Genomic DNA, 14,699 nt, shown 5'->3' with positions numbered 1-14,699 from the left:
TGGGACAGGCTCAAGTATTTTTTTTTTTAAATCACACCAAAGTCCAAGGTCACCGAGGAACCTTTGGTGAGCAAGAAACCCCGACGAGGCGACAGCTTCTCCTTCCACCAACAGTTTTCGTGGACCCTGGACAGAATCTCAGACGCACTCTTGAGTTCAGAGTGGCAGGTACCTTTTGTCCTGACAAATCTAGCAGAATCAACTTTTCTGACTGGGCGGTGACCAGTTCTCTTCCCTGAAGCGACAGAGACAGACAAGGTTTACCGAAGTTCAAAAAAACAGTGAAAATTGTGCTTCCTCCTAGGTGAATTGGCTTCTCCCGTCCTGGTCCAGCGAAGCTCGCTCTCACTTTGCTGCAAGGATTTATTTATTGCCTTATGCTTGAAATGAAAAGGCGAACTTTTGAGGTGCAAGGACTAGGTGGTCCTGAGTGGGCAGGGGTTCCGGAAGTACAGCAGTCAGCACGTACTGTGCTTGGGGCATGGCTTGGCCTTCCATACAGTCCCGAGAGCCCATCCTTGGGGATGGTCTGAAGTGCATCTGCAAGCCTTGCTGACCACTCAGCATCTCACTGGGGCAGCGGGCAGCAGTCTTCAGTATTGCATGGGTATGAAATGTCCACAAGTTTTAAAACAAAACAAAACAAAACAAAAATCACAGTTGCTCTTGGGGACTCGCTGGTAGCCACCGACCACGGTCTCAGCAGGATGTGGCTGTGGCCACGGGGCTCCTGTGGAGCTCTGGGACTGTGGAGTGGGTGGGCACCGGTGCCAGCACTGAGGTACGGAATGTGCAGTAGGTGCCCTGCATATCAGGGCTCAGTGTCTGTAAATGGCCTATAAACGTGGAGCTGGCTGCCTCCCCTTGGCAGGAGGGCGGCTGGAGGGTGGGTGTGGAGGGCAGGATCTCAGATTCATACTGAAGGAGCTGTCCCATGAAGCCAAAGTTGGGAGAGACCACGCTCCTCCTCTGCTTGACGTAATCGAAGGCCTCCTTCAGCCGGAACTGCTTGGTCTTCATGAGGTAAGCCATGCAGATGGTGGGCGACCGGGAAACCCCAGCTTCGCAGTGGACCAGGACCTTGCCTCCTTCTTCCCTGACACAGTCTGGAAAGAGGCAAAAAGATAAGTCAGTAAGTCAGACTCGAGTCCAGAGGCAAAACCAAATGCGGGCCTGCAGAGCACACAGCCTGTACAACCTCGCTGTCCTTCCCTGGGCCAGTGTAAGGTCCTTAAGCTGAGCATGGGGGTCCATCCTCTAGTGTACAAACCCAGTGTCTGCAACATGGATGGGAGGGCAACAGGCTCAGGGCAAGCCTGGGCTCGTAATGTGCTCCTGAATCCCAGCCACACATGTCCCAGTGAGGATATTTATACTCCATGACGCTGTTTCCGGGGACACCTGCACGGATCTTTTCGCTGTACGCGCCAGATCTGTTAACATCCTCGCTGGGAATAGCCACCTTAACCTGCGTTCCAGGGTCAGGTTCAAACACCATTGGAAAATCCTCGAAACCACATGCAGGTTTCATTACTGGGTGTGTGTAATCTTCTGAGAGCATCCTAGGCTCAAACCTGGACCGACTTGGAAAAACAACTTGGTCTCTCCAGTTCCGACCTAATGGTGATGACATAGGCCCCATTCTGAAGAGGTCTTCTGCATTCCCTGGGCTTCCTGTCTTGCTACGCCAGGGCAGGATGCTTGGTGAGGTTTCAGGGTTCTCACCACCAAACATATAACAAACAGTGCCCGGCCACTAATTATAGTCCTGCCTAAGTGACGCTTACGAGATGGAGAATATTAATGGCTTTTGCAAACTCCATCTTGCTCAACAATGGGAGTCATTGCTCAAGTCACCACCATCAGTTAGCATTCTTTCGATTACCATAACAAAGTGTGTGTGTGTGTGTTGTGTGTGTGTGTGTTGTGTATGTGTGTTGTGTGTGTGTGTTGTGTGTGTGTGTATGTGTGTGTGTGTGTGTATGTGTGTGTGTGTGTGTATGTGTGTGTGTGTGTATGTGTGTGTGTGTTGTGTGTGTGTGGTGTGTGTGTGTGTGTGTGTATGTGTGTGTGTGTGTATGTGTGTGTGTGTTGTGTGTGTGTGGTGTGTGTGTGTGTGTGTGTGTGTGTTGTGTGTGTGTGTGTGTATGTGTTGTGTGTGTGTGTTGTGTGTGTGTGTGTTGTGTGTGTGTGTGTGTGTATGTGTGTGTGTGTGTATGTGTGTGTGTGTGTGTTGTGTGTGTGTGGTGTGTGTGTGTGTGTGTGTGTGTGTGTGTGTGTGTGTGAAGGATCTCTCTGCTCCTGTTCTACCCTTCCCAGTCAAACTGCTAAAAATAGGAAAGGCTAAAGGTGAGTACATATCAAATCAAAACCATACAAAAAGGTCTCCACAATTCCCTCTCTTGAGAGAGGAAATGATTACTCACAGGAAGTTAAATGTAGCTGTAAATGCTACTGTATAAGACCAAAGTATTCAAACAAACAAACAAAAAGACGAAGGTGGAAATGCCCTCTTACCACAAGGGTGGAGACCCATGCTCTTAAAAAGTTCAAGAGGTTTGAAAATGGATCTGTATCCAAAAGATCAAATATCTAAGAGGTCAGGGAGGAGCCTCTGAGATTTCCAATCAGAACGACAAAACTCCAGCGCATGCCCATGGTCTCTCACTGCTGACAACTCATCAATCCAGAAGTAGTTTTAATAAGGAACCTGTGCCCCAACAAGAATGGTAAGCCAGTTCTGAGGAGAGACCCCAAGTCCCTGGTATTATGGGGTTGAGACAATTACAGAGTCTTGTCCCCTCTCCCCTCCTCCCCTACTGGCTGTGAGCACGTATGGGCCACTGTCTTGTTCAAGAACAGAAAGGATTCAAAAGGCATTGCTTCTGGACCTTTCTAAACCTTAGGCTCTTGCCACCCTCAGTCTCCAACTTCCTTAGAAGCTAATTTGAGTCCAAGGCCACTGGGGAGGCCCCTCCTTCCATTATCAGGGCACGTGTCTGGGTTTAAAAAACATACCAAGTGCTTTTGAAACACTGTGGGTCTGAGTGACTGTGTCCACAAACAGACGCAACACACAGGATGCAGAGGGAGGTTTCTCAGAGCTGGATGGGGGCAGGTCCCGTGACTTCATTTAGTAGCCATCCAGGTAATTAAGTAACACACTGAGAAGGGCAGAGCCCTCGCCAGGGCATGAAGGAAAGTCAAGAGTTCCCACCAACTGCCCAGCATGGCTGCTTCTGAGCCTAGAGACTCGGCTGACTGGGAGAGCCTCAGTCTGTGCCTCTGGTAAGTTTGTCAAGACTTCTTATGATACCGGTGTGTGGTGAGCACAGGCCCTTCCTTCCACGTGGCTCAAGGGGGCCCTTTAATTGCTACCTGTGCTAAGTAATTACCCTTGTGCCTAACACCTGCCTTTAACCAGATCTAGGAAAATGATGTCTCAATCCCAACGAGTATGCATGTGAAGAGAAAGAAGGAAGAGAAGAGGGAGGCAGGATCATAATGCTGAGGAGTGTTTCTCCACATCTGAAGCAGACAGGTCAGGCTAAACACAATGCGGGGAAGAAAGAGATCCGGACTGTGAGTAGCAGGACACCTGAGAGCCCACGCTGCATCCAACTAGAGGCCAGGCCTCAGGCTTGACAGATGACAACTGCCTCAGAGGAACGCCGGAATGATGCAAAAAGGTGCCGGATATTCTGTGTACGAGGCATGGGGCTTGACTCAGTGCTATCTTTAATCCGGAGTTAGCTGAAAATACTGCCTCCAAATCTGTTTCCCAGAACTGCGGAAAGCTGCCGGGCCCTCGAGGACTGGTGCATAAGGAGTGCTCCCTCCATCCTGTCTGCTTTAAAAATAGCCTAACCTACGTAGCAGGAGGCTCTCCCTCTGCCTTCCTCCTAGAACATCACACAGGGATGCACCCTGCTCCTGCCCAAAAACAAGAGCTCCAAAGTATTGCTATAAAGCAAAATGAATTCATTTATCGGTACACTAGAACTCCTAATAACAGGAACGCAGACCTCTCATGGCCACTCCTGTTTGTGGCCCCAACTCTACAGGCTGCACATAGAAGACACTTTCCCTAAGCTGGGCATGGTGGTAGATTCCTGGTCCCACCACTTGAGAGGCGGACGAAGATCAGGTCTCAAAGTCACTCTTGATTGCAGAGCAAACCTGAGGCTACCTAGGGCTGCAGAAGTTGCTGTCCACCAAAACAACAGGTTCCTTCCTTTCCAAGAAGGTAACCAAACTAAGATACCAAAAGGTAAAAATATATATTCCACTCCAAGGAGGTTCTCAAAACAATGGAGGTGGGGCTGGGGGAGGTTGCTGAACCTACCAATAAAATCTATTGCTTCTTGAAAGTGGGAGCTAATGTCAGCAGTGTGGCTGTCCTCCACGGGGATCCACTTGTAGTGTAGGTGGGTGGTGCAGGCCTCGGAGGTCCGGCGGGAAACATTCAGCAGGGCTGTGATGTGCAGGTTGGCGAGGAACTCGCACTTGGATGCGTGGTAGGCACTTCCAAGGTAGAGGAAGGGAAGGATTTCAACCGGGCCACCCTAGAGCAGGGACAAAGGACAACCAGGAAAGATCCGATTAGCTTGCTCATTCGGAAGAAGAAAAACAACCACCCTGACCTATTTGTTTCTTAAGGTGGGAGGTTCCCTTTCTGGTTTCCAGGTAGAGAGTTTGGAGCCAGGGAAATTCAGCCAAGGGTGTGGGTGGTACCTGCACCCTGGCACTCTCTACCCTCATGACTCAGTGACAGCAAAACTCACAAGGACCAGAGTTCCATTTTTTGCACACACAGGGGAGGTTAGAATTTCTAGCAGCCTTCTGATGCTAACATGGATGGGAAGACGTGTGGACCGAAAGGGCCCTTGTTTAAATCCATACTCCCCTGAGAGAGAGAACCAGCTCAAACCACTGAACCTCCACGGCAGCTTCTTAAGTAATCCACTCATCAAACAGACAAGGCTTGGACAGAGTATCCTCTTTTACAGCGTTCTAACTTGTGTACTCTCCCCCACAAAAGTATGATTCTTAGAACTGAAAATAACCACTACCTACCCAGAATTCAGTCTCAGAAAAGCGGTTAGACCACAGGCAGAGGGGCTTCCCCACCCCCGACCTTCACATGGAGTGTAGGAGTTAGAGGGCTGAGGTCATCACCCTCACCCAGATGCCTGAAGCTCCAGACAGAGGGCCCAAGACCATCTACCTGAGACCTGAGACTAACAGGAGCCCTGGCTAATGAGACGGAATCTGCATATCTAAGGGCTCTAAGGTGCCAAGAGGAGGCCACTGACTTGTTGGAACCCCCCATTTCCTGTCCCCCAAAAAGAGTGCAATGGAAATTCTCAGCCAGACTGGTAGTAAGGAAAAGGTCAGGGATGAAGCGAGGGAGGGCGGCAGCAGGCCACCTAACCAGCACTGGAAGTGTTCACGCAAAAGCAACTTGAACCACACAGACAAAAGTAACAGAGACTGTGTGTAAGGTTAATAAGAACTTGCACGGACACACACACACAGACACACAACGCACATACTTCTGCTCTCCCCCTCCCTGAGACATGTCCTCTGTGTGGAGCCAGGCTGTCTTTGAACTTGCAGCTGGTATCATGGGTGTGTACCAGGCTTAGCTATCCAGTCTGTCAGTAAGAACAGGAAGAAAATATTTTCCTTTTTTTTTTTCTTGCCTTTCTCTAGATGTAAGTTCACGTGCACCCTTCCCCTTTCAAATCACACAGGGCAGGCCTTCCAGAGGCAGTGTGGGGCAAAGGTTAGGAACCAACGTCTGAGAGAGAAGCTCTGGGTGAAGTCCTAGCTTCTCAGCCAATAGGAGCGTGGGCAGCTTTGATAGCCCCTAAACTGCGAACAATGTCTGTCCTCTTAGGATAACTGCTAAGACACAACTGAGATCCTGGCTGCACTATTAACTTGTGTATTGTGCAGCTGTTCTGTTCATTCAGGTGAAGAATGGATAAATAGAACACAGCGTCTCTCCTGGGGAAGGAGGACACCGGGCGGATACTGAAGTCTAGGAATCCCCACAGGTCTGGTCTTGGCCGGAGGGCAGGCTATCCCCTGGGCCCGCCTGGTCCAGCCTAGCCTAGCCTAGCCTAGCCCAAGTTCCCTACTGCTTAGAAACTGGAAAAAAATGGTTCTTATTGGGAAAGAGCTCAGAGACTCAAGTCCAAGCCTTTCATCGGCTATAGCCCCACCCGACACCCACCCCCCATGCCCCGTGGCACCAACAGCTACCAAAGAAGCAGGCTGGACACTCCTTTGAGCTCCCGGAAAAGGCTGATGCACCAGCCTGGGCTGCCTTCCAACTTCCCCTGCAGCTTGGCCCATCACAGTCCTGAAGTTCTAGGTCTTTCCTTTTCTGAGTCTTCTGTTCAACTCAAGAGGAAGACACCAAAGACTGTCAGAAAACCCAGAGGATGTGACAGCTTCGTCTGGCCTCTCTTGATGTACTGGGGTTCCCGTGGTGAGGGCTGAAGACATTATCAGAGCACCCCACCCTCAGTGGGTTAAAGGTCTACAGAGTTTTCACAACCTGCTGCTAGGCCTACTCCTCTGTCAGTTTCTGAGAAAGGGGTCAAACACAACCCAAATTAAAACAACAACAACAACAACAAAACAAACACACGCAGGCATCCAGCCGGGACGAATGCTGTGGCTTCAGGCTCATCCCGCAAGCTGATCTTTCATAAAAGAAAACAAATAGAACCCCATGACTCTGGCAGCTGGCCAGGCTAAGAGGCTTCCAATGACCGAGGATCCCACCAGAAACAAGGCCACCTGTTTTTATTTAGAACTCTGTCCCCAGGGGCTGGGTTCTGCCCATGGCAGGGAGCTGCTGTTTTCAGCCATGTCTAGAAGGCTCTTTGTCAGGCTTTACTGTGTATGTTCTTTGTTTTTGGGGAAAGCCTGTCAACCTCCTACCAAGTCAGATGTCTAAGCCAACGGGAATGGAATAAGAAGAGAGAGTTGAAGAACAGCCATGAGCCCAGGGTGGCCTTGAACCAGCAGCTGGAGTCTTTGCACACTGGCCTTATACTGACAGTCATCCCCTAATTAATACTTTGCCCTCAGTGAGATGGCAGGGGGTTGGAGGGCTGCCCAAGCTCTGGTTTCTATCAGGCCTGGATGTTCACCTGTCTTCCCCTCCCCTCCCCTCATTTTACAGGCATCTAAGTTCCTAACGGTCAGTGAGTTGTACAAAGTACAACTTTTGGTTTTTTAGAGGAAAAACCAAAAGACCTCGTATGCTTACAGAAACATCCAGGCCTCTTAGTATCTCCGCTTCCTCTGGTACCAGAATCTACGGAAAGTACTGGAAAGCTGCAGGAGGCAGCCAGGTATGGTGGCACAAGCCTAGAACCCTAGACTTTGGAAGGAGAATCTTTTAAGTCAAGGGTAGCCTGGGCTATGTAGCAAGCCTATCTCCACCTCCACCCCCCCACCCCTAAAAAAAAAAACCATTGAGAATGGGGCTGGAGGGATGGCAGCTAGGGGCACTTGTTCTTCCAGAGGACCTGGGCCTAGGTTGGATTCCCGGTATCACACAGCAAATCACAACCCCCTGTAACTCTCGTTTCTGACTTCCGCAGGCAGGCACGTGATGCACATATATACATGCAGGCAAATACTCATGTGCATAAAATAAAACTCATCTTAAAACAAAAATAAAACAAAACAACCACAGGAAACCTGAAAGTCAGCTCTGAATGTCTTCAGGGAAACCCAAACCGATATTTCCCAGTTTCCCCGAACCTCCCAAGCCAGCGAATAATAATAATAATGCTATCTCTTACTTCCTCTTTTCTCCAGAAGCTACCCAGCATCCTGGGGCCCAGGGACTTTAGTTAGCTGTGTATGTGCAGGAAGAATGCCCACTTACTCTTGGATGAGCACCCCTGTTGGCAAGCGACAGCAGCACTCTGAAGAGCAGTGTTAGCCCCCTTATCGCACAGAGCCAGCCTGAGTGGGGATGCTGCGGGAGGGACAGAGGCAGCAGCTGGCAAGCACATACCTGGTCATAGGCTGGTCTGTAGGCGACGCTGAGAACGGGCTTTCCACACTGGCTGAGGAGGCTTCTCTCGCCTTCGATCTTCTCTTGTGAGGTGGGCTTCACATCCACACAGCACTCAGGATACTGTGAGTAGAAGGTCTCATACCCCCCTTCAGAAATAAAGGGATAAACAAAGTGTGAGCCAGGCAAAAGCACTAGATTCTCAGACTGTCAGGAAATATTCCCCCACCCCGCTGCATGAGATAAAAAACAGTGACAAACGCCCTAAAGTAATAATATGACTTAATAATAATAATACCAGGGCAGGTGAGATGGCTCAGAGGGCAAAGGCCCAAGGCCTGACGACCTGACTCCTCCCGAGAACCACATGAGGGAGGGAGAGACCAGAGAGACCAATCCTGCAGATTATCTGTGACACACGCACAGTCAATAAATAAGTGTAATTTTAAGAAAACTGAACAAAACCACTACTTTCAGAATTAAAAAATATACTTTACTCACATACCCCCTACCCCAACACACAGTTCTAAAAGTCTGTCATTAGGGGCTAGAGAGATGGCTCAGCCGTTGAGGACACTTACATCTCTTGCACAGAACCCAGGTTCCGTTCAAAGCACCTAGAAGGCATCTCACACGTGGAATTCAGGCTGGGGTGTGCGTGTGTTCAACACCTATTCTGACCTTTTCTGGGGTTCCTGTGCATTCATGGTGCACATACCCCTCAATCAATCAATCAATCATCAATCAATCAATCAATCATCAATCAATCAATCAATCAATCAGTTTTTAAAGGTCTCTCAAAGAGAGGCAATGATTAATGTTTTGTGTCTATCAGAAGTGGCTTATCTGGCATCTGGTAAATATTAACCATATCCTTTCAAAAAACAAAAGCTGTTTTTTTCCTCTCTTGTTTATGTAAACAAAAGTGTGATTATGCAAATTTTCTTTGATTTCTAAGACTCCATAACTGGCTTTTCCCCTAGCCTGTTTGCTCTAAGCAAAACTGCAGCTGTATCCTCTCCCACTCGTGACAGCGCTTGCCCTCTCTCACTGGAAAGGTCCTAAAGTCACTGACATATTCTTCTACAGTTCCGATGTGGTCATAAATCAAGTTAGTACATTCGAAACCAAATGGGAAATGCAGACTTCTGGACATGCAAGGATGCCGGTATTGTATTTCAACTCCCCCAATGGACGGCTCACTTAAGGGTTAAGGGGATGGGAGCATATGCCTATCATTTTAGCAGCTGGAGGTTGCTGCAGAGGTGGAAGAGGAGGAGGAAGAAGAGGAGTTGAAGATTGCCTCAAGAAAAAGAAAAAGAAAATGACTAGGTAACAGAAATGTATCCACATCAGAGTCCCAGGACCAGCAGGGAAAAGACAACAACTCTGCCCCAGAGGCCTTAGAAAGCCAAGGCCTTAGAGGTGGACTGGACATCCTTGCTTAGGAACCTTCTGTTCTTATAGAGAGCAACCTGAGGTACTTCAGAGAGGCCCCAGAAAACCTACTTGTCTTTCACTGGCCCCAAGGACTCACTTGCTGTCATGTTACTAGTTAAGCACACATCCTGAGACAAAGTCCTTTCTAAAACCTTCATTTCTCGTTTCCATCTTTTGGTACTGACTGCCCAACAGTGGAGGGCTTACTCCTGCAGTCAGCAAACGGTTACGGGATTACATGGCAGCCTCCAGCTCCCTCCCCGGAGCTGCAGCCAATTCCTGGGATGAGTCACCTTGTCATTCTGGCTTCTTTTCAGCTTCTGCCGCCCCTGTCCCCACTTAGTACTCCCCAATGGCCTCTGTGGTCACCAGACAGACAGCTCCCTGGCTCCCTGGAGAAATTTCTGGTCTTCCACACACGGTCATGTTCTCTGCCATGAAGACAGGGAGCCTGGCTAGAAGGGGTCTGGGAGTAGAGGTGAGGCCAAATGCAGCCCCTTACAGACTGATGCTAATCCACATATCCTTGGGGGGAATGGACTATTTCCTAGTCAATAAATCATAGGGTTAGACCTGTGTTCAACAGTTTGGGTTCCAGGAAACAAAATAAGAGGTTTGTAGGCATTTGGAGAAAAACTAGCCCAAGCACTACCAAACTAAAGGAAGAGAGGCCTTATAGGGCTGCCTCGTCTCTGGGCTTTAAACAGACCATTTAGAGATGGCGGGCAGGAGGGGCAGAAAGAGGTGTTGCTTACAACCTAACACGAAACGGGCAGAGCACACAGGGCTTGCCTCTTCAGGCTGGGGTCAGGAGATTAGGTCTCTGCCTTCCGCCCACTCCCATCGGAGGTGTGGAGACAGAGCATTCCTCTCTGCTGGCTCACTTGTGCCTCACTCGGATTGCAAGAGTGCTAGCAATTCCTCAGGCCGCTTCAACCTTCTCCAGAGTGAGTCTACTTTCAATCATCACTGTGTTGCCAAAGGAACAGAGAGCCAGCGCACAGGCACTCTATAGAAGCAAGCCCCAGCCACCTAACTGGTCTTCAGCATCTCCTTTCAGTGGGAGACGGAACTGTAGGAAGTATAAGGGGCCTGGCACCAACACCCAGCGCCACTAAATCAGAGCCGAATGCACATCTGGGGTGCTCTATTTAAGAGAAAGGGACTCTTTGTCACAGTTTGAACTTCAGTGGTGTCATAAGGGCAGCAATATCTATCAAATACCATAGGCATATCTCTTTCACGCTTAAGCTTTCACGGTCTGAATGAAGGACAAGACCCCACAATGCCAGAGCAACCGGCAAGGACATCTACCCTCTCCGTAACGGCTTTTCACACAGCCAGACTGGAAGCAGCCTAGTGGTTATGACGAAGGCACTACCATGCAGCAACACGGATGTCTCCAAGATCTCCAAGAAAAGAGGCAGGATCTGGTATGACATGGGCTCAATCTGTTTTTAAAAGCCATCCATGGGAGACACTATCCAAGAAGAATTCATTGGTGTTGCTTCTGGGGAGGAACTAGGTTTTAGGGTGGGCTGAAGACACACATCTCCTTAAACACCCTTGGGGCTATTCAGATTGTCACCTGGACACATGTTACCTCATTTTTTTAACAGTGAGAGAGAGACCGCTGCAGAGCTTAGAAAAGGCCACCCACCCTTGCAGATTCTGCAGCTGGGCTGCAGCAACATCCACCTGTTATCTCCCAATGGGATCAACAAGGAACAGTTAGCAAGAGGTGTTAATTAGCTGGGAAGCTACCCACTTGCCTTGGGATCTTCCTGGCCTACAGTGTGTGAAATTCCAACTTGCATGGCTTTGACACTGGGTCTTCAGCTCACTGCACCTGAATTCTGAACCGTAACAGAGTTCCTGGACAAGTCATCAGAGTTTTGGGGCCCTATCTGAGAGCTCTCTCCCCTGCACCCAGGCCAGTGTTCCCATACTTTTGAGGTTAGAAGGCAGGAGCAGTCACAGGAAATGACCCAGAAATCAATGATGTGGGGTTTGAGAGTAATCACACACCCACAACCGGAAGCCAAAGTTATCTCGACAGCAGGTGAAATAAGTCGGGCCTGCAGGCAGCTCTCGGAGGCCTAAAATCAAAGGCCTCAGAATCTCCTCTGAATCTTTGCAGCCTCTGCAGCACCTCTCTTAACTAGGTTGGCCGGTTGGTAGTCTCTGAGGATAATCCCCTGCTGGGGATGACAGGATGAAAGGGGTGGGAAAGCTGTCAGTTCCCAAATTAAGCTTGAGAACGGCCTATTTGGGGAGAGGAGGAGGAGGAGGCTGGAGGATAACAATAAAAAGCAATAAAGGGAGAGGAAGGGGAGGGACTTGCCAGGGTCAAAAAGGCAAGAGGCCCACCAAGACACAGCCTAACGTGCTCTAATTGTCTAGGCGGGAAGAAAGGGGACACCGCGGCGCCACTCTCCTGGGGGAGGGTCTCAACTTGTTTGATCGCGCTGATCTGTACAGAAAGGTTCCGACCCCCGTGGCCTGCCAACGGCGCCAATGACCAGCATGAGCTCTGGGCCCCCGGAACTATTAGGGAGCACCGCCCGCAGCACCTTCCCAGCCCACCCAACCCAGAGGACAGACAGGATGCCAGACGCTTTCGAGGAAAGGCGGGTGGGGAGAAGGAAGCCCTGGGCGCTGACGTGTTGCAAGGACCTCCCAAGCGCACGTCAAACCCCGGGGTGCATACTCCCGCAAGTGGTGACTTTCTCCGGTCCAGAGTTCCCATGCAGGGAGGTAACCCTGGGGCCTGGTAACACAGGGTGCAGGGGAGCAAGGGAGGGTGGCAAAGGGCAGTCTGCTCCCGGACGAACTCACCTTTAAGGAAGTAGACCCGCGGGCCGGCGGGCAGGCAGGCCAGCAGCGAGGTGAGCACGACGCGCGCGGCGCTCTCCTCCCGCAGCTTCTGCCAGTGGCGGCTACCCTGGTCCAGCACGACCACCGCCGCCACACCGCCGCCGCCCTCCTGCAGCAGCCGAGCGCGGGCCGCCTCGTCGGGCAGCACGTAGCGCGCCGACACCGCGCCGCCCCGGGCCCGCCGCAGCACCACCGAGTTGAGGTTGACGTTGAGCGAGCCGCGCACGCTCGACGCGGCGAAGGCCAGGTAGGGCCGGCAGTCGAGCACCACGCAGCGCGCCTCCGCCTCCTTGCGGAGCATCTTGCGCAGCTGGCGCCCGTCGAGCGACGTGACCTTCATGCCGCTGCCACCCAGCGGCCCGACGCTGCGCGCCCCACAGCTGCCAGAGGACGGGCGGGCCACCTCGCGGGGGCTGTGGCCTGCAAACGGAGCCCGGCGCGAGGGGCCGCGCGACGCTCTCCACGCCCCGCTCGCTGGGCTCCCGGCCCCGCCGCTCGCTGCCCCAGAAAGCTGGGGATTCCGCCGGCAGCGCAGCGTTTTATGTGAATGAGTGCGCGTCCTGTGACGTGAGTGCCCATATAAGGCCAAATATGGGTATTTCCCCGCCCCCTGGCTGACCACGCCCATGGGTGGAGCTTGCGGGCACCCGCCTCCACCCAAGGAGCAGGCTGGAGAGAGGGCGTCTTAGAGCGAGAAAGAGGAAGTGGCGGGCGATCGCTCCCTCTCTCGGGGGGCCCGGCGCCGAGAGACTCACTCACGCATCACCCCGGACTACCGGTGGAGTGTCAGGAACGCCACCAGGCCGAGGTGACCCACGCCGTGCGGGAAGAGGAGGTGACCGTGGCCGCGCTACGGAGCCCCTGGGGCCTCCCGGTGAATCCCGGATTCCGGTCGCTCCCGGTTGTGTCTGCGTTTGCAAGGAGATTTAGCCTCTGAGATGAGCCGAGATGCGGCGTGGCTTGGTCATCTTGATACTGGGGGCTTCTTTCTAACACGTTACCCCCACTTTTGTTACCTTTTAATTTTCCGTAATAAAAGTTCCTGAGAGTAAAAAGGAGGAGTTGTGAATGGGTGAGCCGGAGACGTCAAGTGGATTCTACTTCGGATGATTGACAGTCCCCTTTTGGCTCTCTCCAAAGATTGCTCTCTCCAATGTACCACCCGAGCTTCATAGTGAGACCCTGCCTCAAAGAACAAAACAAAACAAAAAGCCCCACCCCCACCCCCGAACAATACACCGACTCGGGAGCTCTGTGGTTCTGGGCAGCTTGTGGGGAGCTGTAAGGCTCAGTCCAGTTAAACTGTTGTCCGGGTGGCTTCTGGATTTGTGGGATTATGGTGGATAAAATGTAATCCCAGGCTGTCTGCCCCCGCTATTCTCTCGGGAGCTTCATGCTGCCTGCCCCCATTCCCGGAAAATTAAGTGTGATTTGTCCCCTCTGCAAGTATTTACTGAGGGCTCTGCTAGCTGTCAGGGCACGTGGGATGCAAATGCGTTCTGCCTACAAATCCTTTGCCAACTATTTCACTGTTATCTTTTCATGGAAAACAAAACAAACCAAACCCTTGCATCCATTTACAGCCCCCATAAGTGGATGAGATTTTTTTTTTTAAGGAGAAAGCAGAAATCACATTCTGCTATCCAATCAATCAGCCCAGCAACAATAATGGCTGGCATTGCTTCTGGGTCATATCTTCATTCAAGCAATCGATTCAATCACTGTATACTCTGTCCTGAGTATTCAGTGGCTGGCCTGTAATTTTAGCATCTTTGAGACTGAGAAAAAAATATCAAAAACCCGAGGCCAATCTAAGCAATATAGACGCCCGCACCCACCCCACCCCCCACACAAAACAAACAAACAAACAAAAAAACACCAAAGCTGTAGCTAGCAGGCTCCACCCACGTCTTTCATCTCAAGCCTCACGAAGAATACCCAGCACCGGCACCAGCCAGTCTTGTGTTAGACGCTTGGTAACACGGCTGGAAGCAGGACTCCAATCCATCAGCCCCAGCCCAGGGAGGAGGCCTGGTCCCATCTCGGGCCTCTGTAAGTGTCTGTGTCTGCACACCCATGGTGTGTGGGCTGTGGTGGAAGTGGAGAAAGTTTCTCAGCCGATGAGAGCTGAGACAAACTTCCAAGAATGAGTAGAAACCACTTGCTGTGAAGGAAACAACCCAGCCTGTTATGCCTGGAGGTGTTTGAAAGACTCCCCCTCAGAAGAGAGAAATTAACACTTCTGCAAACCCATGGTTTTGTCTTCACTTCATTGTGCTTCTGTTTATTTACTTTGTCAGTTTGCATGTGTGTGTGTGTGGGGGGGGGGGGGTCA

At 51.1% G+C, this 14,699-nt stretch overlaps 1 protein-coding gene across 1 annotated transcript; it reads right to left on the bottom strand.

Moving 5' to 3' along the window:
• Positions 1-212: 212 nt before the first annotated feature.
• On the bottom strand, positions 213-12,877 carry Dusp5 (dual specificity phosphatase 5). The gene is made up of 4 exons (NM_001085390.2): positions 12,326-12,877; positions 8,048-8,196; positions 4,346-4,565; positions 213-1,106 (listed from the first exon to the last, which is right to left on the bottom strand). The coding sequence occupies exons 1-4, from the start codon at positions 12,702-12,704 to the stop codon at positions 700-702; spliced, it is 1,155 nt and encodes a 384-aa protein (NP_001078859.1). The 5' UTR covers positions 12,705-12,877; the 3' UTR covers positions 213-699.
• Positions 12,878-14,699: the final 1,822 nt, after the last annotated feature.

Source organism: Mus musculus, chromosome 19 (genome assembly GCF_000001635.26).
Source record: "Mus musculus strain C57BL/6J chromosome 19, GRCm38.p6 C57BL/6J".
Lineage (NCBI taxonomy): Eukaryota > Metazoa > Chordata > Mammalia > Rodentia > Muridae > Mus > Mus musculus.
Note: the sequence above shows the minus strand (reverse complement) of the source record. Positions and strands in the feature narration are given on the sequence as shown.

Bases quoted from the DNA above. Each gene is read 5' to 3' on its own strand.
- Dusp5 (NM_001085390.2), bottom strand. From the start codon at position 12,704: ATGAAGGTCACGTCGCTCGACGGGCGCCAGCTGCGCAAGATGCTCCGC. The intron at 8,197-12,325 runs GTGAGTTCGTCC...TTATTTCTGAAG, and splicing joins GCGGGTCTACTTCCTTAAAG to GGGGGTATGAGACCTTCTAC. The intron at 4,566-8,047 runs GTATGTGCTTGC...TCCCTGCTCTAG, and splicing joins ACAGACCAGCCTATGACCAG to GGTGGCCCGGTTGAAATCCT.